The sequence below is a fragment of the Ascaphus truei genome, chromosome 5, assembly GCF_040206685.1.
Source record: "Ascaphus truei isolate aAscTru1 chromosome 5, aAscTru1.hap1, whole genome shotgun sequence".
Taxonomy (NCBI): domain Eukaryota; kingdom Metazoa; phylum Chordata; class Amphibia; order Anura; family Ascaphidae; genus Ascaphus; species Ascaphus truei.
The window spans coordinates 285,675,606-285,700,755 of NC_134487.1; the positions used below are offsets into that span (position 1 = coordinate 285,675,606).

General features: G+C 46.1%; 2 protein-coding genes across 3 annotated transcripts in view; one reads left to right on the top strand and one right to left on the bottom strand.

The window, feature by feature from the left end:
- Positions 1-1,407: 1,407 nt before the first annotated feature.
- On the bottom strand, positions 1,408-10,415 carry CREBL2 (cAMP responsive element binding protein like 2). 2 transcript variants are annotated; one of them, XM_075602464.1, is made up of 4 exons: positions 10,324-10,415; positions 5,860-6,057; positions 4,854-5,001; positions 1,408-2,784 (listed from the first exon to the last, which is right to left on the bottom strand). In XM_075602464.1, coding segments are annotated over exons 1-4 (351 nt in total). In that variant the 5' UTR covers positions 10,327-10,415; the 3' UTR covers positions 1,408-2,782. The 2 variants fall into 2 exon arrangements, with proteins under 2 accessions (XP_075458579.1, XP_075458578.1); XM_075602463.1 differs by having other exon boundaries at positions 10,045-10,371.
- A 12,501-nt stretch (positions 10,416-22,916) lies between these two features.
- DUSP16 (dual specificity phosphatase 16) overlaps positions 22,917-25,150 on the top strand; it is a 32,908-nt gene continuing 30,674 nt past the window's right edge. The window contains 1 exon segment of the mRNA XM_075599197.1: positions 22,917-23,070. The gene's annotated coding sequence lies outside the window, so the exon portion shown is untranslated.

Consider the following 25,150-nt stretch of genomic DNA (forward strand, 5'->3'; position numbering starts at 1 on the left):
GTTTTCTCATAACTTACAAGACACGTGGGAGACATTTTTTTTTCAAATCAGGCAGAGAAATAGTGCAGCTACTGAAAAGAATGACTTTTTAACTATTCTAACGAAAGCAGCATTGCAGGTTCCACTGATACGTAGAACTAAAAATCGCTCAATGGTAAGGACCGCCCTACTGGAAATATCCTCGTTTTCAAGTCTTAGTAGTGGGACTTTCGCATAGGATTATGTCAAAAGAGTGCCTATTACGTCAGCATCCCGCCTGCAACACTCTCGCTCCCTCTCCCGGGGGTGCGAAGATCCAGAGAGAAATTATATAGTAACGTTTAAAACTAGTGCAGAAAATAGCAGCAGATAGAAAACTCCTACTGGATTTTAGTTCCCTTTAGAAAAATCAGGTGCTGGGGGTTTGTTTTGTATTTTTTTTTTTGGCATTTTCTTTATAAAATGACCCCCAGAATGAAAGGAAGACCCTGTGCCGCTGTGCCTTTCTCAAAGTGCAAAATGTTCAAAAGAGTCAATGCCGATATGATCAAAAAAATAAAAGGATCAATGTGTTTTAAGCCACCGCTTTGGGCTTCTTGATCGCTGTGAAAATGTTAAAAACAAGTGTTCTTTTAACGAAATGAATGCTACCCAGTCGGAACAAACAGGTGGCATTTCATCTGGCACAAGGGTGATTTATTTCCAGAAATAGAATTGGATACAAAAATAATTTGTCACCGGTTGGCAGAGAGCGTGGTTACCGACAGGTAACCTTAGTCCCTTGTTGGGTTTATTACTATAGGGCAGGGGTGGGCAACTCCAGTCCTCAAGGGCCAGTAGAGAAAAATGATATTGTGGTATTCAAGCAGGTAAGTATTGTACGTACGTCATAGTGAAATCAAATACGCGTGACATGTTTTGGACATGTTACCAAAGTGGCGAAGACAGCTGGTCCCCACACCGAGCGACGATTCCCACAGGCTCACACCGGATTGGAGGTCCTGGACGTCTTCTCAGTGGGAAGTCAGTTCCTGATGTTCCCGGGGCCTGTCCACGCTTCTGGTGGCTCGAGCGTTACTGTCCTTCCACACTGACGGCTTAGGCCGATTACACTTGCCAAACTCAACCGGCTGCGGATGACGTCACTGGCTGTGTCACCAAGTAGGCGACTCACCGGTAGACAGTCAAAAAGGTCCAATTGCCGCAAGCTTATATGGCAGTAACAGTATCTGGAGTCCAAATTGTGCAGAGCCTGCACTCTTAATTCCTACGCGTTTCCTAGTTAAAGACTTCTTTGGGGAAAGAGAAGATGTCCAGGACCTCCAATCCGATTGTAGCCTGTGGGAGTCGTCGCTCGGTGTGGGGACCAGCTGTCTTCGCCACGTTGGTAACATGACCAAAACATGTCACGTGTATTTGATTTCACTATGACGTACATGCAATACTTACCTGCTGCTCGAATACCACAATATAAATTAATTTACTACACCATGAGATTTTTTGCGCCGTTTTCTTCTTTTTTGCTCTATTAACCCCTTAGGATGTTGAGCCATCCTAATTAAACTGCAGCAGAATCTCATTTGTCAACAACACAGGTTTTACACTATATACGTTGCAATCACCATGTTATGTGATAGACACTATATACAACTACACATGTTTTTGTATGTTAATCACATGACCTTTATGTTTTAATAACCACCACTAATTTGTCTGGTACACAGCAATTTTCACCTTTTTCCATATCCCCCTCAAGGGCCAGGTTTGCCGGATAGCCCTGCTTCAGCACAGGTGGCTCAATCAGTGGCATAATCTGAGCCACCTCTGCTGAAGCAGGGATATCCTGAAAACCAGACCTGATGGTGGCCCGGAAGGACTGGAGTTGGCCACTCCTGCTGTAGGGGGTCAGGGTCTCTTTCTACAAACCTACATTGCTGCTTCAAATAGGGAAGAGATATTTCTAAGGCATTAACCACCCCTCGCCAGTATTCAGACATCCCCAGGACACCATACCAGTGTATAAAGTGGCCATGCTCAAGGCTGATCCCCCTGCAGAAGGGTTAATAATACACAGGCTGCATCCCAGGGGTGACACTACAGCACATCCTTCTTAATACTCTCACAAAAGCCCAAGGACAAGGGGGCAGTTTTGCTTTTTTTTTTTTTTTAATTTTTATATATTTTATACGCTCCTATATTTCTAAAGTGAATCATTTATTACATTCGCTTTAAGTGGTGCAGTGCCCAAAGAGGGGGGCAAATAAGCAAGTAGAAACCCGCAATGTAATCCCCTGCGCTCCTACCTTTCATGCTTTCTACAGGGATTTTTACCTTGCTTCCTCATGCTTTAGTTGACAGAAATGCACCGGTGCTTGTGAAGCTTTTGGTCGCAATTAAACAGCGGCTCCCGTCTCATAAAAAAGGTAACAGAGAGCGATCAATGCTCGTTAAGCGCGGGCGGGGCTCTCGCCAACGGGTCCCTTGACGCAAAAGGGGTTACATTATTTCCAAGTGCAACAGGAAACAACAACGACTGGAGTAATAGAGTGTTCCTTCCCTTGTGATGTCACCCAAAACCTTATTTTTTTCCCCCTAGCAAACAAGGCAATGATGAGATGTTCCATGAACACCAGTTTTTTGGGGGAGGGAGGGGGCATTTACTCCTTGATCGCCCCGCGTCACTGTCATAGTTTGGCCACGTGTAAGGCCGCGCCGGTCCCAGTGTAGCTTCCCAGCAAGACAGCCTGTCCATTCCTCCAGTGGCAGCCAGCGTGTCGATGAGTCCAGGAAACACGAGGCGTGTTCCTAAAAGAGAAAAAGGATAGAAAGACTGGTGATCATCTTACACTGGATCATTGAGGTCGGGATTCCCATCACTTTTCTGAATACCATCTCCTGTGTCAGTGATTTTCAGTCCGTGTTCCAGGGAGTTGGGCAGGTCTGACAGAGGTCACCAGTCTCTCCGCCCCAGCCATCAAATATAGTTATGGCGGATATTTTATTGTTGAAGACCCAATAATTGTATTTTCCCATATTTGTTAAGTAACTCTTTCAGTTTGGTAATTACGTTATACTGCAATGTTATAAATAATATAGACAGCGGTTAATTATTTAGAAAATGTAAGCCCCACTGCAGCAATAGTCATTTCACCTATATAGAATAAAGGAGTTAGGGCTGCACAAAATAACACATTTTTAAAGGGGCTTCACCATGTGTGTAAAATGGTATTAAAAGGCTGAAAAGGAGAAATGACAACTTTTTCTCCAATGCTATAATTATGACATTCATTGTTTCTACTCATTTTTATCATAATTTTGGGATTTGTCGTCGGTTTTCAGGGTGCTATCACCATGCTGTATTTGGACGTGTGTCGTTGTGCCCGGACTGAATATTAAAGTCTAGTTAATATTTCGAATAAGTCTAACCCACGCCAACTCTTCTCTGTCTTTGACTCCCTACTCAGACCACACTCTGCTACCTCTTCATCCTCCATCTCACCTCAGGACTTTGCTGACTATTTCAAGGAAAAAGGTGGAATCCATACATCAGAACATCCCCTCTGTTTCCTCCTCCCATCCTACACCGCTTCCTAACTCTCCTCCTGCCTTCCTTGAAACTTTATCCGCTGTCACAGAGGAGGATGTGGCACTGCTAATTTCCTCTTCTCCCTCTACCACTTGGTCTGTTGACCCCATTCCCTCCCATCTCCTAAAACCTCTTGCTCCTACTATTATCCCTATTTTTGAACACATTTTTAACTCCTCCCTCTATTCTGGTACCTTTCCCTCCTCCTTCAAAACATGCAACAGTTATACCATTACTCAAAAACAGCAAGCTTGACCGTACCTGTCTTTCTAACTATCAACCTGTCTCCCTCCTGCCTTTTGCCCCTAAATTCTTTGAACGTCTTGTATTCTCTTGCTTGCTCTATCTTCTCAACACCTATTCTCTCCTAGACCCTCTACAATCTGGCTTCCACACTGCTCACTTCACTGAAACAGCTCTGACTAAAATGACTAATGACCACCATGCTGCCAAAGACAGAGGTCATTACACTCTGCTCATACTACTCGACCTCTCTGCAGCATTTGATACTGTGTACCACCCTCTTCTCCTTCACATTCACCTCTTGCCTTCTGCTCAAGGATGTCTTCTTTCTACCCCTTTGTATCTAAAGCCCTCTCCCACCTTAAACCTTTCCCACACCTCTGAAATGCCCTTCCCCTCAATACCCGACTAGCACCCTCTCTATCCACCTTTAAAACCTACTTTAAAACACACCTGCTTAACGAAGCATATGAGTAGCTCCGTGGCTGATACTATACACCCGATACATAATCTTGGCCCCTTGCAGACGCACTTACCAGAATGCCCTCCTACTGTATCTGTATTATCCTCCTACCAATTAGATTGTAAGCTCTTCGGAGCAGGGAATCATTTTCCTAAGTGTTACTTTTATGTCTGAAGCGCTTATTCCCATGATCTGTTATTTATATGATTGACACGTGTATTACTACTGTGAAGCGCCATGTACATTAATGAAACTATATAAATGAAGACATACATACATACATACCACTTTCTTTTTTATATGTTTCATGCATTTATAAGAAGGTGACACACAGAGTACTCATTTGCATGTCATTACCCAGAATCCCTAGCTGCCGTGGAAGCATAGTACGCTAAGATAAGAGATAATGGGGGAAAGGAAGGGTTGCAGACCTGTCTGAGACATGTAAATGTGCTCTTCGACTAAGCCACATGTGCTTAAGCAAGGATATCCTTAAACTCCGACCTGCTGGTTGCCCTTGAGGACTTGAGTTGGTCGCCCCATATGTAGCCTGTCTTGACCCACCCCGGCCCCGGTACTCACAGGGACATTTCTCTCCGGTGTCGGTTTTGCTCGATCGGAGTGGCTTCCCGGAGCTGGGGGCTGATTTGCCGAGATCTTCCCCGCTGAGGAGAGCTTTGATTTCAGACGGGATTTTGCCTTGGTCCATCGCTTTGCACCACTGCTTGTACTGCGAGGGAAAGAGGGGCAGAGAGGGGAGGTGACGGGGGCCACTCACAACAATACCCAGGACATCTCTGCCAACGTTAACCCTTTCACCGCCAGGAGGGCCTGCAATGCATTTCGCATTGGAAGCAAGTGAACTCTTACACTGGCCTAATCATGTACCCTGACCATCACATGACCCGGACGTGCCGGAGGTCAAGTGTCACTCCGGTGCCGCTGTATTCCCAGCACTGTCAAAGGTAGGGGACCAATCCCTCCTAGGACCAGTGTAGTAGTGACATGTTAAAGAGTTAACATCTGGGTAATCACCTTTTGTTTAACCCAAAATCTGACATATAAATATTTTTTAATCATTATATTACTGTATATAAAAAAAGTTATAACAATACTGAAAGGGAGGTCTGTGCAAGAGATCAATCACCAATCAAAAAAAAAAAAAGAGAGTTGCGTTATAGGTGCAAACTTAAAGAAATAATATAGCTTTTAAATAGTAGTGTGTGTGTGTGTGTGTGTGTGTGTGTGTGTGTGTGTGTGTGTGTATATACCCTTACGCTCTCACATGTTACAGGATTCTCACCCCCTGCACAGGCTGTTTTCTTGCGTTTTCATTTTGTTCCGGTTAGTTATTTGAAATGTCTCCCTTGCATCTTACCCAAGTGATCTTTATTTGCTTCCCGAAACCATATGGGGTCTGGGGAAATTTAGATTTGTTGTAGGTTGTGATACACTTTGATCCCATTAAGAACCGTACAGTTGGTCCACCAAAGTACAGTTTTCAAAACATCAAAGGTTTCTGCTTCAAGTTTACACAACCTTCAACGAAATGGTTAAGACACATTGGTGGAGGGATGAGGGATGTTACCATGTCCAGCTCCTCCCGAAGGGCACAGATGGCTCGCTCCCGGCTGGACACCAGCTCCTCCAGGTACTGGTATCTCAGCTTCTTCCTTGCTCTACACTCCCGGGCGCTCTGCCGGCTCCGCTCCAACTTGGCCTTTAAGTCAATCTTGGCCGGTTTCCTCCCTCGTTTCCCGGGCTTCTTCACCTTCCCTCCGGTCACCTGTGGAACGACAGCGAGGAATGAAACAGGAGACGTGGGAATCTTCCGGCCGCAAACCCAGGGTGTGACAAACATAAGAGAGTTCTACAAATAACACAGAAGTAAAGAAGTAAAGAAGGGGTTTCCCAGGCACTCCATAAAGCAAAAAAACAAGAAGTATATAGTTTGCCGGTGCTCCAATTTACAGAGGTCTTTCCTGGTCGGTCCAATAAGGAATTATATGGCGGAAGACATAGCGAGGAGGGTACAAACGGGCTTATGCAAAAAGATTTGACACAATCCGACATTTCGGTTGATCCACACAACCTTTCTCAACCGAAACGTCAGATTGTGGCAAATAATTATTTTTGCCTGTGCCCTTGTGTGTCCTCCTATGTACTCATCCATAACACAGAAGCAAACATGTGGATAGAAGTCCCTGTCTGTAAGAGCTTTGGATTAACCCAACGATATTTTATTATTGTCCACTTACTGTCCACAGATCTCACAAAGAGGCCACTTCTCATTCTCACTCTGAATTTCTCCCCTGGGGAATACTTTACCCAACACTCTCAAAACCTCATGTCTACGACAGACCAGACGTGTCCTACTTTAGCCATGTCTAGAATGGCTGTGCTTTGGTTTACTGCATTAATAAAAGGATGGTACTGTGTTAGCCCGTAGAACAGACAAACAAAAGTGATACCTTTTATAGCAAACTAATGGTTAAAAATATAGAGTCACCTTTCAAGGACACTAGGTTCCCTTCTTCAGGCAGATGAAAGGATCTTTGTGGTCCAGAAAGCTTGCACTCTTTAACCACTAGTTAGCTCTGGAGTTCTCAAATTCAGTCCTCAAGACTGGTTCAATTCCCGGTGTCGACACTTTGTGACCTTGGGCAAGTCACTTTATCTCCCTGTGCCTCAGGCACCAAAAACATAGATTGTAAGATCCACGGGGCAGTGACTTGTGCCTGAAAAATGTCTCTGTAATCACCATCAGTACAGCCACAGCAGCACTACCACCGCACATGGGCCGCGTGGACCACTCTCCACCCAAATGCCACACCCACACCACAAACATCCCGGGCAACGCCGGGGCTCTCAGCTAGTAATAACTAAAGTGGACTGCAATGGGCACCAGGATCGCACCGCAATATGCCAATCTTTTTATTGCCAATCTTGAACAGAGATTCCTTACTACATGCCTTCACAAAGCTTACAAATATTACAGACACATTGATGATCTGTTTATAATATGGACAGGGGCCGAAGAAAATCTCAAACAATTTTAGAGAGTCCTTGAATTCATTTCACCCATTAAGCTCAAAATAGATTATTCAGCAAGCCTAGTGAACTTTCTAGATATAACAGCAACACTGAAGAATGGCAAACTACACACATCTGTAGACAAGAAACCCACAGACAGATGTAGTTACCTCCATAACTCCAGCTTCCATCCCACTCCTACAAAAACGAGCCATCATACACAGCCAGGCTATAAGATATCACTGCATGTGCTCTGACACTGAAGACAGAAACAGACACCTCCGTCCCCTGACTGAATCATTCAGACAGAAGGGATACAAGCCAAAGACAATTGCCACAACAATCACAACTGCACTTAAAGCCCCACGAGAACACCTGCTCCAATACAAGAAGGAAAAACAAAAACCAGGCGCATGCCACTATGTATGCATTGTATGGCTACATACAATCCTGCCCTAGAGGGAATGTGAAAAAAGAAAAACCTACAAACCATGCTAACAACGGATGAAACAATGAAAGACATTTTCCCCAAACCTCGTATCCCGACAACCTCCAAACCTCAAACAGAAGTTAGTCAATAGAACTTCATAACGAACTGAAGGACACTGTTAATGGCACAAGACCATGCAACAACACGCTGCAAACTTTGCAAACATATATACCAAGATCCCATAGCCAGTCACATACAGGCAGTTCTCAGTTATCCGACACAATGCGTTACTCAAAATGGCGTTGGATAGCAAAACGTCTTAAAGCGAAACACGTTTTCCCATACGAACACTGTTTAAATGAAAGGTCCGTTCCTGAAGGCTCTTTTAACACTAAAATACACCAAATATTTTATGCAGGCAATAAGATACGCAGCACACAAATTATATAGTGTATATACTGTATATATATATATATATATATATATATATATATATATATATATATATATATATATATGTTGCAGACCTGCCTAAGACATGCAGATGAGCATACAGTTGTATTTGCATATTTGCTTTCCTGTGGAGGGTTTTTGTCACTTTTTTTACTCACCATAACTTAACTCAGTATTATGATATATATATATATATATATATATATATTATAACAAAATATAATATATAGTATAATATATAACTTTGCAAAGCGTTATAAGAGCGTTGGATAAGCTGTTTTGGCGTTGTAAAAATGAACATAGGTATGCATTACATAGCGTTGGATAAGCCATTCGTTGTAAAGCGAAGCCTTGTAAAACGAGGACTGCCTGTACATACAACACTCAATGTCAGAGGAACATTTTGCTGCACATCAAGGAATGTGGTTTATATGATTCAATGCAGCAAAATGTGACCAAGGATGCTACATTGGTGAAACCAGCCAAAAACTTCAAACCAGAATGAACTTACACAGACACACAATAATACACCATGAAGGAAGATATTGCACACCTGTGGGACAACTTCTCACAGCCAGATCATTCCATAAATTACTTAAAAATTCAAATCCTCAATGGAATGTTTAAAAGTACTCAAGAACAGAAAACATTTGAACTCAAAATAATAATACACATTGACACTAAAACAAGAGGACAATTGCTGATATGGGATTTTTAATCCACTACCATCATTTTTTTGCAATGTTTCTCCATGCCTCTACGTGTATTTTACAATCAACCCCCACCCCCTCCCTGCATCCCCACACCCTGTACACTGCTGATCATGTATGGTCCTGTGTCTCACTGCCCCTTTCATCCATGTATTGCCGTTTGTTTATTCTTTCTCTGCATCATCTGCGGTCCAGGTGCGTTCTGCAGCGCACGCCGCACAAGCACCGACCCCCAATCTATCCGGGCCCAGTACATGCGTCAGCGCGCATTTAGCAGCCGCACTGTACTGCAAGTTTCCACACATACAATTTTTTTGTATGTGGAACTTGCAACAGAGGCGTGGCCACGCCCCCGCCGGCAGTTCAGCCAATGAGGGCGAACCAGTCGCATGAGGTCATGGCCATGCCCCCGCAAACCCTCCCGTCGCAAACTATCCCTCTCTCCCAGGACCGTGATCCGCAGTGAAGCGCTGTGCACGCGCCCCCCCCCCCCCCCTGCCGAGCGTGCTACAGAACGCACTGAGACCGCAGCCTTAGGCCGCACTTACACTACCGGCGACGCGACCAATGACGTCACCCGTCGCCATTGTGATAGTTGTAATTTAAGTTTAGGCGACATCGCTGGCTACAAGGCCAGTGACGTCAGAAAGGGGGAGGGCAGAGGGACGGAGAAGCTCTCCGATTGGCCACAAGGGGAGACAGTCGCTGAAAAAATCAAATAACAGTGACTACCAGATTTTCGGTAGCGCTGTCGCTTGGTCGCGCACACTATAAGCGCCGATAACGGCGACAATGCATTTGTTTTGACGCAACGTCGGCACTATAAGCACAGCCGTAGATGGCTCTCTTCTTTTTCTTTTTTTTCACATCGGTGTTAAACTCATGGAATCTTTGCAAATCAGTCATTGCTGACCTGAGGAAGCTTGTCTGATAATATCTATTTAGTCCAAATTTAAAAAAAAAAAAGGTATCACCTAATACTTAAATACTCATTTACTCTGTACTATTGCAACACAGCTATTTCTACTTAATTCATAAAACTGCTTTGAAATTCATTTCTTAACATCATTATCATGAGAATCACTTTGTTATTTGCCCAACTCTAATAATTATCAGTAGTACCAATTGGGGGGTTTGGAGCACTCACCTTACTGTCATCCATATCGGGTGAGGTTTTAAATGTGTGGTCCAGGTGGAAAATAAATAAAAGATTGAATCCAATCCCAACCAGATGAATAATACTACAGGATGGCTACAATTATATAGAATAATTATAATCGAAATTATATTAATACCTCAGCTCCTGAGTTACTCTCTATTCCTAACACCCCCCATCCCCGAGTCGTTAATACAGCTAATTAACAATTAACATTAAGTAATAGCAACCTCAAACAGGCCTGTTAGGAAGAGCTCACGGTTTGTTTACCATGGCTCAGCTGGGAGGTTTGGAGGCCGTAATAGAGCAGGAAGCGCCGAAAGTGCCGATGGGAAATGTAGTTCCCTTTCCCACGTCGTCGGGGCAGGAAGGCAGTTAAAAAGACTGCTCGGAGAACCACGACACCCAGCAGCAAACGCGCGGCTACGTCATCGGAAGCGCGCGGGCCGCTGGGTAAAGTAGTCTGGAAGAGAGGGTGGGCTAGGCAAGGACAATGAGAAAAGACTCCATATCCCAGCATGCTCCATGATGTTGAAGCACTCAGCAGCCATTATTGTGTGGGGCAAGTGGGGGAGAAAGAGGGATAAGATATAAACAAAAATAACAAACACAGTTAGATGTATGGAGCCACAATATTATCAATAAAAAAACAATATATAACATATATACAATATTATAAAAATCAACAACATATATTGATATATTTAACTGTCTGCATATATATAATAATAATAATAGCATGTTTTTGTATAGCGCTGCTAGTTATACGTAGCGCTTTACAGAGACATTTTGCAGGCACAGGTCCCTGCCCCGTGGAGCTTACAATCTATGTTTTTGGTGCCTGAGGCACAGGGAGATAAAGTGACTTGCCCAAGGTCACAAGGAGCCGACACCGGGAATTGAACCAGGCTCCCCTGCTTCAAGCTCTCAGTGCCAGTCAGTGGCCATTCCCTCTCCCATATATATATATATATCATAAAATTACAGTGCCGCATTAAACGTTAAAAATAAATAAATACAAAAAACAATACGATTAATCAATCAATAATAAAAAAAGAGAATAAATATAAATACAATCCTTACCAATAATGGAATGTGAGAGACAACACTGTTATAAATTGTGCCAGTAGATACAAACAACATAGAACAAACTAACAAACAACATATAAGACAAGGAAAAATGGGACCGGGCAAGGGAAATCGGAAACACAGGGAAAAAGGGAGAGAGAAAGGAAAAGCCAAAAAGAAAAAATATAAATAAAACCTCAAAAATAAAAACAATGGATCTCCCGAACAGCTATCCACAGGATCAACCACCTTTCTTGATACTTCTAAAAAACAAAAAGGGACAGTGCGGGCTCCATAGTGTAAATGTTATAGTGTTTTTATTAAACGAGCTAAAATCAGGTCACTTACAACAATTCTGTAGGACATGCGCAATAGACATAAGTATCAGCCTCCTGGCTTTCGTCTGCCGGTATGGGTCTCGGGTTCTCGTGGTTGGAAGTATATCGCGATCAGCCGAGTCTTACAGCCGGGTATGTCCGATGGTGTGCGTCCACACAACGGTCCCCAGGCGCAGCGCCAAACGATCTTTGGTTCCGCAGCTCCCTTCCGTAATAGCAGATGGACAATAGAACAGGTTCCCGGTACAGCCAAAAGTGTTTCACCCTAACGCGTTTCGTCGCTGTCCCGCTGTGCTCACCACAAAGAAGACCCCCGGTACTGAGGTGGGCATAGAAGGAGCCCCAAAAGGAAAAAACGCGGAGCATAGCTGCAAAACAAATTTCTTTTGCAGCTGTGCTCTGCGTTTTTTTCCTTTTGGGACTTCTTCTACTACATGCCTGGCGTGATGCACACATTGATACAGACAGCCTGCAATATGCGAGTATCCTCTTTCTTCTCCATATATATCGCTGGAGGAGTGGGTGTGCTGCTCTAGGGTGACTTTACTCCTGAGTGTATATAGAGGGCCTTTTGCTCACAGACATCTCGTCCTTTATACAATATCTTAGGTTTCTGCTCTTTCATGTCCCCATATATGAGCTTACATGCACACCCAGTCAGAGGTACACACAGAGGCTTTTGAAATCTGTCTTCAAGCAAGTTGAATACTTATCAAGTATACTTCATAGGTCTTATGGACATTGACCACTGTTATTAGGGACTTGTTCCTGTTTTCTTCCTGAGGTGGGAAAAGATATAACGCCACCGACAGGCACGGGGGCAGGTCTGGAGTATGGATAGTCGAGATAGCCGGGTCTGGAGTGGAGAAGTTAGTGTCGTCGCATATACTTGCCAAGGTCAGGGTAGGAAAGTCCGGAACGTAGTGGGTACTAGTAGCTGAGGTCGCAGCTGGAGATGGTAGAGTGGTCGTGGTCCAAATGCCGGGGTCAGGGTAGGAGAGTAGCGGAGGGTCGAGGATAGCCGAGGTCAGTAGTCCAGAGAAGCGGTAGTCCAAAGGCAAGTTGGGTCGGTACACAGGTAAACAATCGCATGGCAAGGCAGGAAATCTAGAACACTTGAGAGTTAAGCACAGGGAACAAGAATCTATGCTCAGCCAAAGTGCCAGTGGCACAGCTGAGCATATATAGGCAGGACGTTCCAATCCCATGGAGGGGTGGAACAGAGGAGCGGCCTCAATGTAGGCTGTGATAGGGTAAGAGCAGGAGGCAGGTGAAGGTTGTGGAGCTGATTAAGCTCTGTTGTCACGGAGCTCGGGTGCGTCATGCGTGCGCCACTCTCTGATGACTGAGACCTGGCTCACTCAGTCTGACTCTGCTCTGGAAGCTGCCCTCTCCTACGGTGGCCTTTCCTTCTCCCACACTCCGCGCCCTGATGGCAGGGGTGGAGGCGTGGGGCTCCTGCTCTCCTCTCTCTGCCGTTACCGAACCCTTCCTATTCCCCCCTCTCTTGCTTTTCCCTCCTTTGAGGTTCACACTGTCCAGATCTTCTCTCCTCTCCCTGTCCATGTGGCGGTCATCTATCGCCCACCTACATCTACTCATCCCCCTTCTGCCTTTCTCTCTCACTTTGAATCCTGGCTCTCTTTCTTCCTCTCCTCAGACTCCCCTGTTCTTCTCCTTGGGGACTTCAATTGCCACATTGATGACCCCTCTCTCCCTTGGGCTTCCCGCTTTCTTTCTCTAACCTCTTCTTTTGGCCTTCAACAGTGGACTGCAGCCAGCACCCACAAGGATGGCCACTACTTAGACCTGGTTTTCACTAAAAACTTCTCTCTCTCTGATTTCTCCATTTCCCCTTTTCCTCTCTCTGACCATCACCTCATCTCATTCTCTCTATCTCGCTTCTCCCCTTCTCCACCTCCATCTACCCCCGGTTCTGCAGAAACCTGCGCTCTATTCACTTACCTGACTTTGAGTCCACTTTACACTCCTCCCTCTCCTCTCTCAACTCTGCTACAGACCCTGACAACCTGGTCAGAAACTACAACTCTGCCTTGTTCTCCTCTCTTGATCTACATGCCCCGCTTTCTCTCTGCCGCCCTCGCCCTTCTAACCCTAGACCGTGGCTAAATTCCCACACGCGCATGCTGCGTTCCTCCACTCGTTCCTCTGAACGCCTCTGGAGGAAATCTCATACTCTCGCAGACTTCCTTCACTACAAATTTATGCTATCCTGTTTCAACTCTGCCCTCTCGCAAGCTAAACAAGCCTACTTTTCTGCACTAATCAACATGTACAAGTATAACCCACGCCGACTGTTCTCTGTCTTTGATACTCTACTCAAACCACCCTCAGCTGCCTCTCCTTCCTCCATCTCCGCTCAGGATTTTGCTGACTTTTTTAATGAAAAGGTGGAATCCATACGTCAGAACATCCCCTCTGTTTCTTCCTCCCATCCTACACCTCTTCCTAACTCTCCTCCTGCCTTCGTTGACTCTTTTCCCACTGTCTCAGAGGAGGATGTGTCGTTGTTGATCGCCTCTTCTCCCTCTACCACTTGCCCTCTTGACCCCATTCCCTCCCATCTCATAAAACCTCTTGCTCCTACTATAATCCCTACGCTCACACACATTTTTAACTCCTCCCTCTGCTCTGGAACCTTTCCATCCTCCTTCAAACATGCAACAGTCATACCATTACTCAAAAACAGCAAGCTTGACCCTACCTGTCTTTCTAACTATCGACCTGTCTCCCTACTGCCTTTTGCCACTAAACTCCTTGAACGTCTTGTATTCTCTTCCTTGATCCATTTTCTCAACACCTATTCTCTCCGAGACCCTCTACAATCTGGCTTCCGCACTGCTCACTCCACGGAAACAGCCCTCACTAAAATAACTGACGACCTCCATGCTGCCAAAGATAGAGGTCATTACACTCTGCTCATATTACTCGACCTCTCTGCAGCATTTGACACCGTGGACCACCCTCTTCTTCTTCACATTCTCCATACTCTTGGTATTCGGAACAAAGCTCTATCCTGGATCTCATCCTACCTCTCCCATCGTACTTTCAATGTCTCTTTTGCTAACACCTCCTCCTCCTCTATTGATCTCTCTGTGGGGGTACCCAGGGCTCTGTCCTGGGACCTCTTCTCTTTTCTCTGTACACACTCTCTCTAGGTGACCTAATAACATCTTTTGGGTTTAATTATCACCTCAATGCTGACGACACACAAATATACTTTTTAACACCCGACCTTACACGTGCTGTACAAATCAAAGTTTCTGAATGTCTCTCTGCTATATCATCCTGGATGACCCTCCACCGCCTTAAACTCAACATGGCTAAAACAGAGCTCCTCATACTTCCTCCCAAACATGGTCCTTCCAAATTACTGTTGGAACTACGATCATTCACCCAGTAGCCCAAGCACGCTGTCTAGGGGTCACACTCGACTCCTCTCTCACATTCGCCCCTCACATTCAAAACATTTCTAAAACCTGTCGCTTTTCCCTCCACAATATAACAAAGATACGCCCTTTCCTCTGTTGCTCGACTGCTAAAACTCTGACTCAGGCCCTCATTCTCTCCCGTCTTGATTACTGTAACCTCCTGCTGTCCGGCCTTCCTGCCTCTCCCCTGTCTCCCCTACAATCTATCCTAAACGCTGCTGCCAGAATCACTCTACTCTTTCCTAGATCTGTCTCAGCATCTCCCCTCATGAAATCCCTCTCCTGGCTTCCGATCAAATCCCGCATCTCACACTCCATTCTTCTCCTCACTTTTAAAGCTTTACACTCTTCTGCCCCTCCTTACATCTCAGCCCTAATTTCTCGTTATGCACCATCAAGACTCTTGCGTTCTTCTCAAGGTTGTCTTCTTTCTACCCCCTTTGTATCTAAAGCCCTCTCCCGCCTTAAACCTTTTTCACTGACTGCCCCACACCTCTGAAATGCCCTTCCCCTCAGTACCCGACTAGCACCCTCTCTATCCACCTTTAAGACCCAACTTAAGACACACTTGCTTAAAGAAGCATACGAATAGCACTGTGGATATTCTGAACACATGATACATAAGCTTGGCCCCCTGCAGATGCACTTACCAGAACTCCCTCCTACTGTCTCTGTACGTTCTCCCTACCTACCAATTAGACTGTAAGCTCCTCGGGGCAGGGACTCCTCTTCCTTAATGTTACTGTTATGTCTAAAGCACTTATTCCCATGATCTGTTATTTATATTATCTGTTATTTATTTGATTACCATGTGTATTACTACTGTGAAGCGCTATGTACATTAATGGCGCTATATAAATAAAGACATACAATACAATACAATGATGCGCGACACGATCCGGAGGCTACCCCTGCGGCAACTGGGGACGTCGGAAGTGCGCGCATGTGTGTTGCGCGAGCCGCGGGTACCGCTCTGCATGGGTTAGCCCCGCGCGTGCGCGGGAGAGTTGCGGGAACGCGTGTGAGACCGCGCGGCTGAGATCCTCACAATACACCCCCTCCCACCCCGCAGGAGCGACCTCCGGACGACTCCAGTACGGTTTAAGGGGATACTTCCGATGGAACTGTGTGATGACATCGGGGGCATGGATTTGATGATGAGGAAGCCAGGATCGTTCCTCAGGGCCGTATCCTTTCCAATGGAACAATTATTGAATGGTTTTTCTAGAAATTCTTGAGTCCACAAAGGTCTGAATCTCGTACTCTTGTTGACCCTATACGAGTCGAGGAGCCGGTGGTATAGAAGAAGAATCCGGAAAACGAGAACTCTGGAAGGCGGGTTTTAACATGGAGATGTGGAAAACGGAAGGGATCTTCATAGAGGATGGAAGTTATAGGCGAAATGCCACTAGGTTAATTCTCTCCAAAATTGGATAAGGACCCAAGTATCTTGGTGCCAGCTTGAGTGTAGGTACTTTAAGTCAAATGTTTTTCGAGGACAACCATACCTTGTCTACTGGCTTAAATTCCGGAATCTCGCGATGGTGACGGTCGGCTTGACATTTTTGTCTGGAAATAGCGTTCTTAAGATTCTCCTGGATCCTTTTTCAAGAATTCTGTAAGATCTGAATCCGTTCATATGCTGCTGGGACGCCAGAAAGTGGAGAAGAGATAGGGAGTTGTGATGGGTGGAATCCAAAATTGATAAAGAAAGGTGAATTTTGAGTAGATTAATTCTGTAAGTCGTTGTGAGCAAATTCTGCCCAGGGAAGAAGATCCACCCAATCATCTTGTGTATCCGAGACAAAACAGCGTAAGTACTGCTCTAAGGTTTGATTAGTTCTCTCCGTCTGGTCATTGGTTTGAGGGTGGTACCCAGAAGAAAAGTGTAGAGAAATGCCTAGCCTTTGGGAGAACGAGCGCCAGAACTTGGAAACAAACTGAGAGCCCCAATCGGAAACAATGGTTAGTGGAATTCCATGAAGGTGAAAGACCTCTTTGAGAAAAATATCCGCTAGAGTAAAGGAGGTGGGTAAGCCTTTAAGAGGAACAAAATGTGTCTGCTTAGAAAAACGATCAATGATCACGAGAATGGTATTCATACCTCTCGACACTGACAATTCAACAATAAAGTCCATGGACAAGTGGTTCCAGAGGCGATCAGGAATAGGAAGAGTGTGTAGGAGTCCTTGAGGTTTACTGCGGGGAGTCTTGTTGCTGGAACAAGTAAGGCATGCTTTAAGAACGCCTTAACGTCCGAATCGATCTTGGGCCACCAGAAGGCTCGTTTGATAAGATTGGATATTCTCTTGGTGACTGGATGTCTGGCGGACTTAGCAGAATGATCCCACTCCAGAATCTTTTTGTGAAAATGTGGTGCAGCGAAGAGACGACCGTCAGGAACCTCCAGACCCTCTGGAATATTGGTCTGATCCACGAGAATGTTATCTAGAACATCAAACGTATTAGCTGGAAGAATCGTCTCCAACTTGGCTTCGGGTTTGTCCTCTATTATGAACTGGCGAGAAAGGGCGTCAGCTTTCAGATTTTTTGATCCAGGTATGAAGTAGATTATATAATTAAATCGAGAATAAAAAATTAAATCGAGAATAAAAAAGCGACCATCGGGCCTGGCGAGCTCCTAGACGCTGGGCGGTTTCAATGTATAGAAGGTTCTTATGATCCATTAGGATGGTGATTGGACTCTCCATACCCTCTAAGGCTGTGCTTATAGTGCCTTGCGACGGCGACGTCGCTCCAAAACAAATTAATTGACTCTGTCGCAAGCGCTTATAGTAAGCGCGACGGCGCGTCTAAAAATTTGGAAGCCGGGTAAATTTGATTTTTTAGAGACAGTCGCCACATGTGACTGTCTCTAAACCAAACAAATTGCACGGCCTGCCCCTTTAATGACGTCACTGGTCTTGTCGCCAGCGACGTTGCTAAAAGTAAAATTACAACTTTCGCCGGTGGCGACGGGTGACGTCATCGGTCGCGTCGCCGTCGCCAGCACTATAAGCGCGGCCTAACAAGTGTCTCCATTCCTCAAGAGCGAGTTTGATGGCTAATAGCTCTCGGTTACCGACGTCGTAATTCTGCTGGGCCGCAGAAAATTTCTTGGAAAAGAACGCGCAGAGGTGAAGTCTAGCTTGAGGAGACTTTCTCTGAGACAAAATGGCTCCGGCCCCCACGTCAGAAGCGTCCACTTCTAGGGTAAACGGTAGGCTGGTGTTCGGGTGAATCAAAATGGGTGCAGAAACGAAGGCTTCCTTTAAGAGTTTGAAGGCCTGAGTGGCTGTGGATGGCCATGAAGTAGCATCTGCCCCCTTCTTAGTCAGAGCAATAATGGGGGCTACTGTGGACGAAAAGTTCAGAATAAACCTACGGTAGTAGTTAGCAAAGCCCAGGAATCTTTGAATGGCTTTGAGAGAAGTAGGAAGTGGCCAATCCAAGACTGCTTATGGTTTGGAGGGGTCCATGGAGAAACCAGAATCAGAAATGATGTATCCTAAAAATGCTGTGGAGGTTTGGTGAAATTGGCATTTCTCCAACTTGGTGTAGAGGTGATTCTCGCGGAGGCGTACTAGTACCTGCATGACATGGTTGATGTTTTCCGGGAGAGATTTAGAAAAAATCCGGATATCGTCTAGGTATACAATAAGGAAGTGACTGAGAAAGTCTCTGAAAATCTCGTTTACAAAATCTTGAAAAAACGCTGGGGCATTGCATAATAAGCCAAACGGCATGACCAAGTATTCATAGTGGCCGTCTCGTGTGTTGAATGCCGTCTTCCACTCGTCGCCCTGACGAATCCTCACCAAGTTATAGGCGCCCCACAGGTCCAGTTTAGTGAAGATGGTAGATCCTTGTAAGCGATCAAAAAGTTCAGAGATCAAGGGCAGTGGATATCGATTTTTGAGAGTAATCTTATTCAGGCCTCTGTAGTCGATGAATGGGCAAAGGATACCATCTTTCTTCTTGACGAAGAAAAATCCTGCTCCGGCTGGAGAAGAAGATTTGCGTATAAACCCTTTCTTTAGATTCACTTGTATGTAATCTGTCATGGCTTTGGTCTCAGGGAGTGAAAGGGGGTAAGATCTCCTTCTGGGAAGTACAGAACCAGGCAATAGGTCTATAGGACAGTCAAAAGATCGATGGGGAGGTAGCGCCTCAGATTTTGCTTTGTCAAAGACATCACGGAATCCCACGTAGTCCTCGGGTAATGTGTACTGATCCTCTCGAGGTATCTTTAAACCGCATATGTGTTGAGCTGGAATGGCACAAGTCGTGGCACACTGGATGTTCCAAGTGGTGGGTTTCTTATTGGTCCAGTTGATGTGAGGATTATGGCATTGAAGCCATGGAAGGCCCAAGATAACCTCTACGGAAGGCGTGTGGATGACATCTAGGGAAATCTCTGCCTTATGGGTGTCGTCAACCAGGAGAGAAAGTTTGATGGTCTGTAGGACGATGAAAGCTGGTTGAAGTGGCCGCCCGTCTATAGCCTCTAATCCCACTGGTTTTTTTTCTATACAAGAGGAATGTTGTTTCTCTTGGCGAATTCTTGATCAATGAAGTTGCCTCCAGACCCGGAGTCGCTGAATGCCAAAGCTGAGATAAGAGAGTTCCCGGTCCTAAGGGAGATGGGGGTTAAGATCCTGCTCGGCAAGGTGTCTTGGGTAATAGGAGAGATAGAAAGCATTCCCAACGAGACTCCCCTGGATCTCATTGGGAGTTGGCATTTCCAGGCTTGAGAGGACAGCGAAGAGCTTGGTGACCTGGGTTGCCACAGTAGAGACAGAGTCCGGACGAACGACGGCGTTGCTTCTCGAAAGGAGATAATTTATTGCCTCCTAACTGCATGGGTTCAGGGGCATCGGAGGGGTGAGGTTCCGGAGAAGAAAAGTGGAAGGTGTGATGTCTGGTAGGTATCTGGCGATGGTGTGAACGTTTAGATCTCCTCTCTTGTAGGTGTTGATCTACTCGAATGCAAAATGCAAAAAGCTCTTCCAATTCTGACGGACGTTCTTGAGCTGCGAGTACATCTTTGAGAGGTTCCGAGAGTCCTTGCCAAAAGGCAGACGATAGAGCCTCATTGTTCCAACCTGTCTCAGATCCAATGGTGCGAAATACCAAAGTGTACCTGGCCACTGGGCGGTTCCCTTGAGTAATGTGAAATAGGAAAGAGGCGGCAGTTACTCTACAGTATGTCCAGGGGTGTCAAAGACGCGGTGGAACTCCTTGGCGAATTGTCCGATGTCCCGTGTGAGATCCGTCCTCTGCTCCCAGTTGGGGGAGGCCCAAGCCACGGCGTCGCCTGTGAGTAAAGAAAAAATATACGCTACTTTGGATCTTGGGGAAGAGAAACGAGAGGGTGTCATCTCGAATTGAATGAAGCACTGATTAGGAAGCCTCGACATTCCAGGGGATCTCTGGAATAGCGACTAGGTGCAGGGAGTCGAGGTTCCGAAGACGGGGGGTTAACCAGTGATGTAGTGGGGGTTGCCAAGGGAGTGGGTACAGTGATGTTTTGCACCTGTACCATGAGGGATTGAAGGACCTGCTGTAGGGAATCCATACGGCGGCTAGACTGATCCAGGAAGTTCTCCAGTTTGGAAAACATAGTGGCGTGGGAAGCCAAGATGTTTCCCACCTCACAGGGGTTTATGTTTGTGGGGCTGAGCATACTGTCACGTTGTGCTCACCACAAACAAGACGAGACGGGGGTGAGGTGGGAATAGATATAACGCCACCGACAGGCACAGGGGCAGGTCTGGAGTATGGATAGTCGAGATAACTGAGTCTGGAGTGGAGAAGTTAGAGTCGTCGTATATACTTGCGGCCGGCCATGATGAGGGACCCTGCAGTAAGAGATGGCAAAGGAGAGGGTAAGAGAGTTACAGAGGCCCTGCGCTCTCCACCCAGCAATCAGTTTAATTGTTGTGGTGAATAGCGCCAGGCTTGGTGCTGTGGCATCGATGGCGCTGCCATCAAGCCGGCCCCGCGCTAGATTATCGTGACCCACCTCATCGCGTTCGGGTGAGTTTGCTGCAGGCAATGAGATTCATCTGGACAGAGTTAATCCCAAATTGGAAAGACAAACGGATATCCGACCTTTGCATCCCTCACAATCGTGGATTATTCTGCATCAATGCAATCGTCCAATTACCAGTGTCTCAAAGAAATAGCAGGGCGCTATCTACAAGCACCAGGTGTTTAGCTCATTGAGCAATTGCTGGACTGGAAGGGACCTGTGGTGCTGCAGAACGAAAGGAGCGTGAGCTGTTTTAGCCGGGGGGGGGGGGCGCTGAAGTGGACGCACATCACGACGGAGACACCCGACGGCACAGAGAAAGATATACACACTGCAGCCATGAGACTACTGTTCCTGACTAACAGCATGACCATTGGTGTTCTTGTTCGATGCGCATGTCCTATCTCATTGCTGTGAGTTTTTTTATTTTAGCTTGTGATTAATAAACCTGTGCTATTTTACACTATGGAGCCCGCGCTGTCCCCTTTTGTTTTTATATATATATATATTAGTAAATGACATAGGTGAAGTGTCTTCCTGGCCACACTTTCTGGATCACTTGTGGAATTTCTTTTACGTTACCTAAAAATGCCCTTCTTATTTCCAATGACACCAAGAGTTGTGGATCTACGTTTCGGCTGTCAGTGCAGTATCAAGGATAACATATAAGTGAGAGAGGCTGCAGTGACAGCCGAAACGTCGGTTTATCTTTTGGCTGCAATAAATCTTTGTGAAAATCCAGTGTCTTAATTCTTCTCCTATCTTGGACCTTTCTCATCTGTGACATGTTGGCGGGTAGGTAAGCCCTGTAATCGTCTCTTCTATATAAAAAAAAAAAAAATACCATTCAATAAATGTTTAATATTTTTTTCAAATTTAGATTTAACAGAATAAATGTTACACAATACTTTCATTTTGTGATGTTGCTGGGGAAGAATGCTGCAGTAATACGAATGTTGCATTGACCAGCACAGCATAACAAATCAGTCACAATGGCAGCCTTTTTTTATTTTTTTTTTACAATTTTAGTTGTGACAGAAGTGGTTAAATAAAACAGGTGTAAAGCTAATTCACTTATCTTAAGTAAGAAAACCAGCTACTAAAATGTCATAGGATGTTATGTGCCTGAAAGAATATACCAAAAACGTGGATTATATTAAGTGTTGGCTTTGCTCAGGTGTTTTTTAAATATTATACTTGTTTTTGTCATACTGATAGAATTGAGATTTTTTTCATTATTATTTTTATCTTCTGCAGTTGATATATTCATATTTTTAACACTGCTTGTGTTTGTTCCTTGGGTGCAGCCCAAGGACTCTGTTATCTTCCTAATAAGAACTTGCTGTTGCCAAATCTACTGGATAAATGTGCAAAGCTGTGATTCCAAGGATCCAGTTATCAAGCAGAACTATCCATGAACAGAAAATAGAGCACACATGGGAGGTGAACTGCATGCAGGGAGTTATGTGCGCACAGGTTATTTATCTGCATATGTTATGATTGCAGGTGGATATGAGGTGGTTGTACAATCTGCATGTGGTTTAGATGCAGGCAGTTATTTGCAATGCTTGCATGTGGTTTAGATGGAGGAAATTATTTGCATTGCTTGCATGTGGATCAGTTGCAGGGAGTTATTTGCATTGCTTGCATGTGGATCAGTTGCAGGGAGTTATTTGCATTGGTTGCATGTGGTTTAGTTGCACTGATTGCCTTGGGCTGCCAGACTCACTCAAAATGACGCAGTGCTCCCCCTCTCCTTTCCCTCCCTCTCTATACCCCGCCCACTCTGCTGCATACCCCGCCCCCTCTGCTGCATACCCCGCCCCCTCTGCTGCATACCCCGCCCCCTCTGCTCTCGGCTCCGCCCTTCATTCCCTCCTCTGCCCTTCTCACTCTCTTACCTGTCACGCCCCGGGCCCCGCCCCTTCATCCCAGGGCCCCGCCCCCTCCCCCTCGCGCTCAAAGGCGGCCGCGGATTGGCTGCCGCTGACGTCATGCGGTTATTCTTTCCCCGGATGACCTCACCGCAGCCGGCACTCACCCGCACAGCGCGAGCCCGGACAGTGTGACCCGACGGCGAGGCCCGGAGCGAGAGAGAGAAGGAAGCCAGGCCCGGACACACCGGGTGAGTAGTAGTAGCAGAAGCGGCTGCTGCGTGACGTCATTGCACACCCGAAGCTGTCACATGACGTCATTCACACCTGAGACCCTCCCCCTGGCTGTCATGTTTACCATGCGTGTAGGGTAGTGCTGACTTGCCCCTGGCTGGGGCAGTAAGGTGATGGCACGGCCAGTAAGGTGATTGCCCGCACTGTGTGACTTGCCCTTCGCTGGGGCAGTAAGGTGATGGCCCGCACGGTGTGACTTGCCCCTGGCTGGGGCAGTAAGATGATGGCCCGCACGGTGTGACTTGCCCCTGGCTGGGGCAGTAAGGTGCCCCTGGCTGGGGCAGTAAGGTGCCCCTGGCTGGGGCAGTAAGGAGATGGCCCGCACGGTGTGACTTGCCCCTGGCTGGGGCAGTAAGGAGATGGCCCGCACGGTGTGACTTGCCCCTAGCTGGGGCAGTAAGGAGATGGCCCTCACTCTCTGTGCTGTCTTGCTACCCTTTAGCTGTCCCTTATTATCATTTACCCTGGGCAGTTGAGATCTGCTCCTTTTCTATTCTCTGCTGTTATTTACCGTGGCTGGGGCAGGAAAGAGCATTTGGCCCACACTGTGTTGGGGTTTTGCCCTGAATGGGGTTGAAACCCTGTTGTTTAACCACCGAGCTGTCATTTTTACCCTAATAAGGGGCAGTTGGGTAATGCCTGCAAACCTTTTACTGACATTTTATGTAATAGGGCAGTTAAAGCTGTGTTTTCACCCTCCCTATTATTTTACCAGGGGGCAGTATATAGTCGTTTGGGGGGCAGAATATAGTGGATTTTTGGGGGCAGTATATAGATACTCGGCCTCTCAAACATTCCACTTGCAATTGTTACCCTGATCAGGAATTGATGACACCCCCCCCCCCCCTTCTTCTCCCTTTCCATGTAACATGTATGCCCCCTGAATTTGGGTAACTTTTTTTTTCTTTTTTTTTTTCTATATCAGTTCTGAAATGTTAGATAATACTTGATAAAAAAAATTAGATATATATATATATTAGTTATTCAACCTTAATGCTATTTTTATGCGTCTTAATATGCTGAGCATCCTTTGATTTCTATAGCAGGTTTTAGCTCTCCTCCCAAGTTGTGCAAAATCATTGTAACACTTTCCTGTTTGGGATAATTTGTTGCTAATTCTCCCAGCAGTTTGAGCTGCAAACTGTAACAATAGAACGTTGCCCTAGTTCAGGCCTGCACAACTTGGGCCGCGCGTATAGTGCCGGCGACGCAATGTCGCCCAAAAACAAATGCATTGCCGCCGCCGTGCACGCTTATAGTAAGCGCGACAGCAACAATGCGATGTCGCGTCACGAATTTTGGAAGCTGGCAATATTTGATTTTTCAAGGGCTGTCGCCTCATGTGACAGCCCCTGAACCAATCAAATGCCAGTAAGCACGCGCCGCCGCAAAGCGAAATATAACTTTCGCTAGCGGCGACGGGTGACGTCGCGGGCACTATACGTGCGGCCTTAGAAAGTAAACTGGCCAAACTGCTCAAAGAAAAACAGATTCGGGCCGCACTAAAATTACATACCCTCCCTCACAACTCTTACTTACCCCCCCCTCACAACTCTTACATACCCCCTCACAACTCTTACCCCCCCCTCACAACTCTTACATACCCCCCCCTCACAACTCTTACCCCCCCTCACAACTCTTACCCCCCCTCACAACTCTTACCCCCCCTCACAACTCTTACCCCCCCCTCACAACTCTTACCCCCCTCACAACTCTTACCCCCCCTCACAACTCTTACATCCCCTCACAACTCTTACATACCCCCCCCTCACAACTCTTACATACCCCCCCTCACAACTCTTACATACCCCCCCTCACAACTCTTACATACCCCCCCTCACAACTCTTACATACCCCCCCTCACAACTCTTACATACCCCCCCTCACAACTCTTACATACCCCCCCTCACAACTCTTACATACCCCCCCTCACAACTCTTACATACCCCCCCTCACAACTCTTACATACCCCCCCTCACAACTCTTACATACCCCCCCTCACAACTCTTACATACCCCCCCTCACAACTCTTACATA

What these genes read in the sequence shown, in the direction of transcription:
- CREBL2 (XM_075602463.1), bottom strand. An exon ending in TTCGGGAGGAGCTGGACATG is followed by an intron (nt 5,002 to 5,859) that starts GTAACATCCCTC and finishes TTTCCCTCGCAG; the next exon opens with TACAAGCAGTGGTGCAAAGC.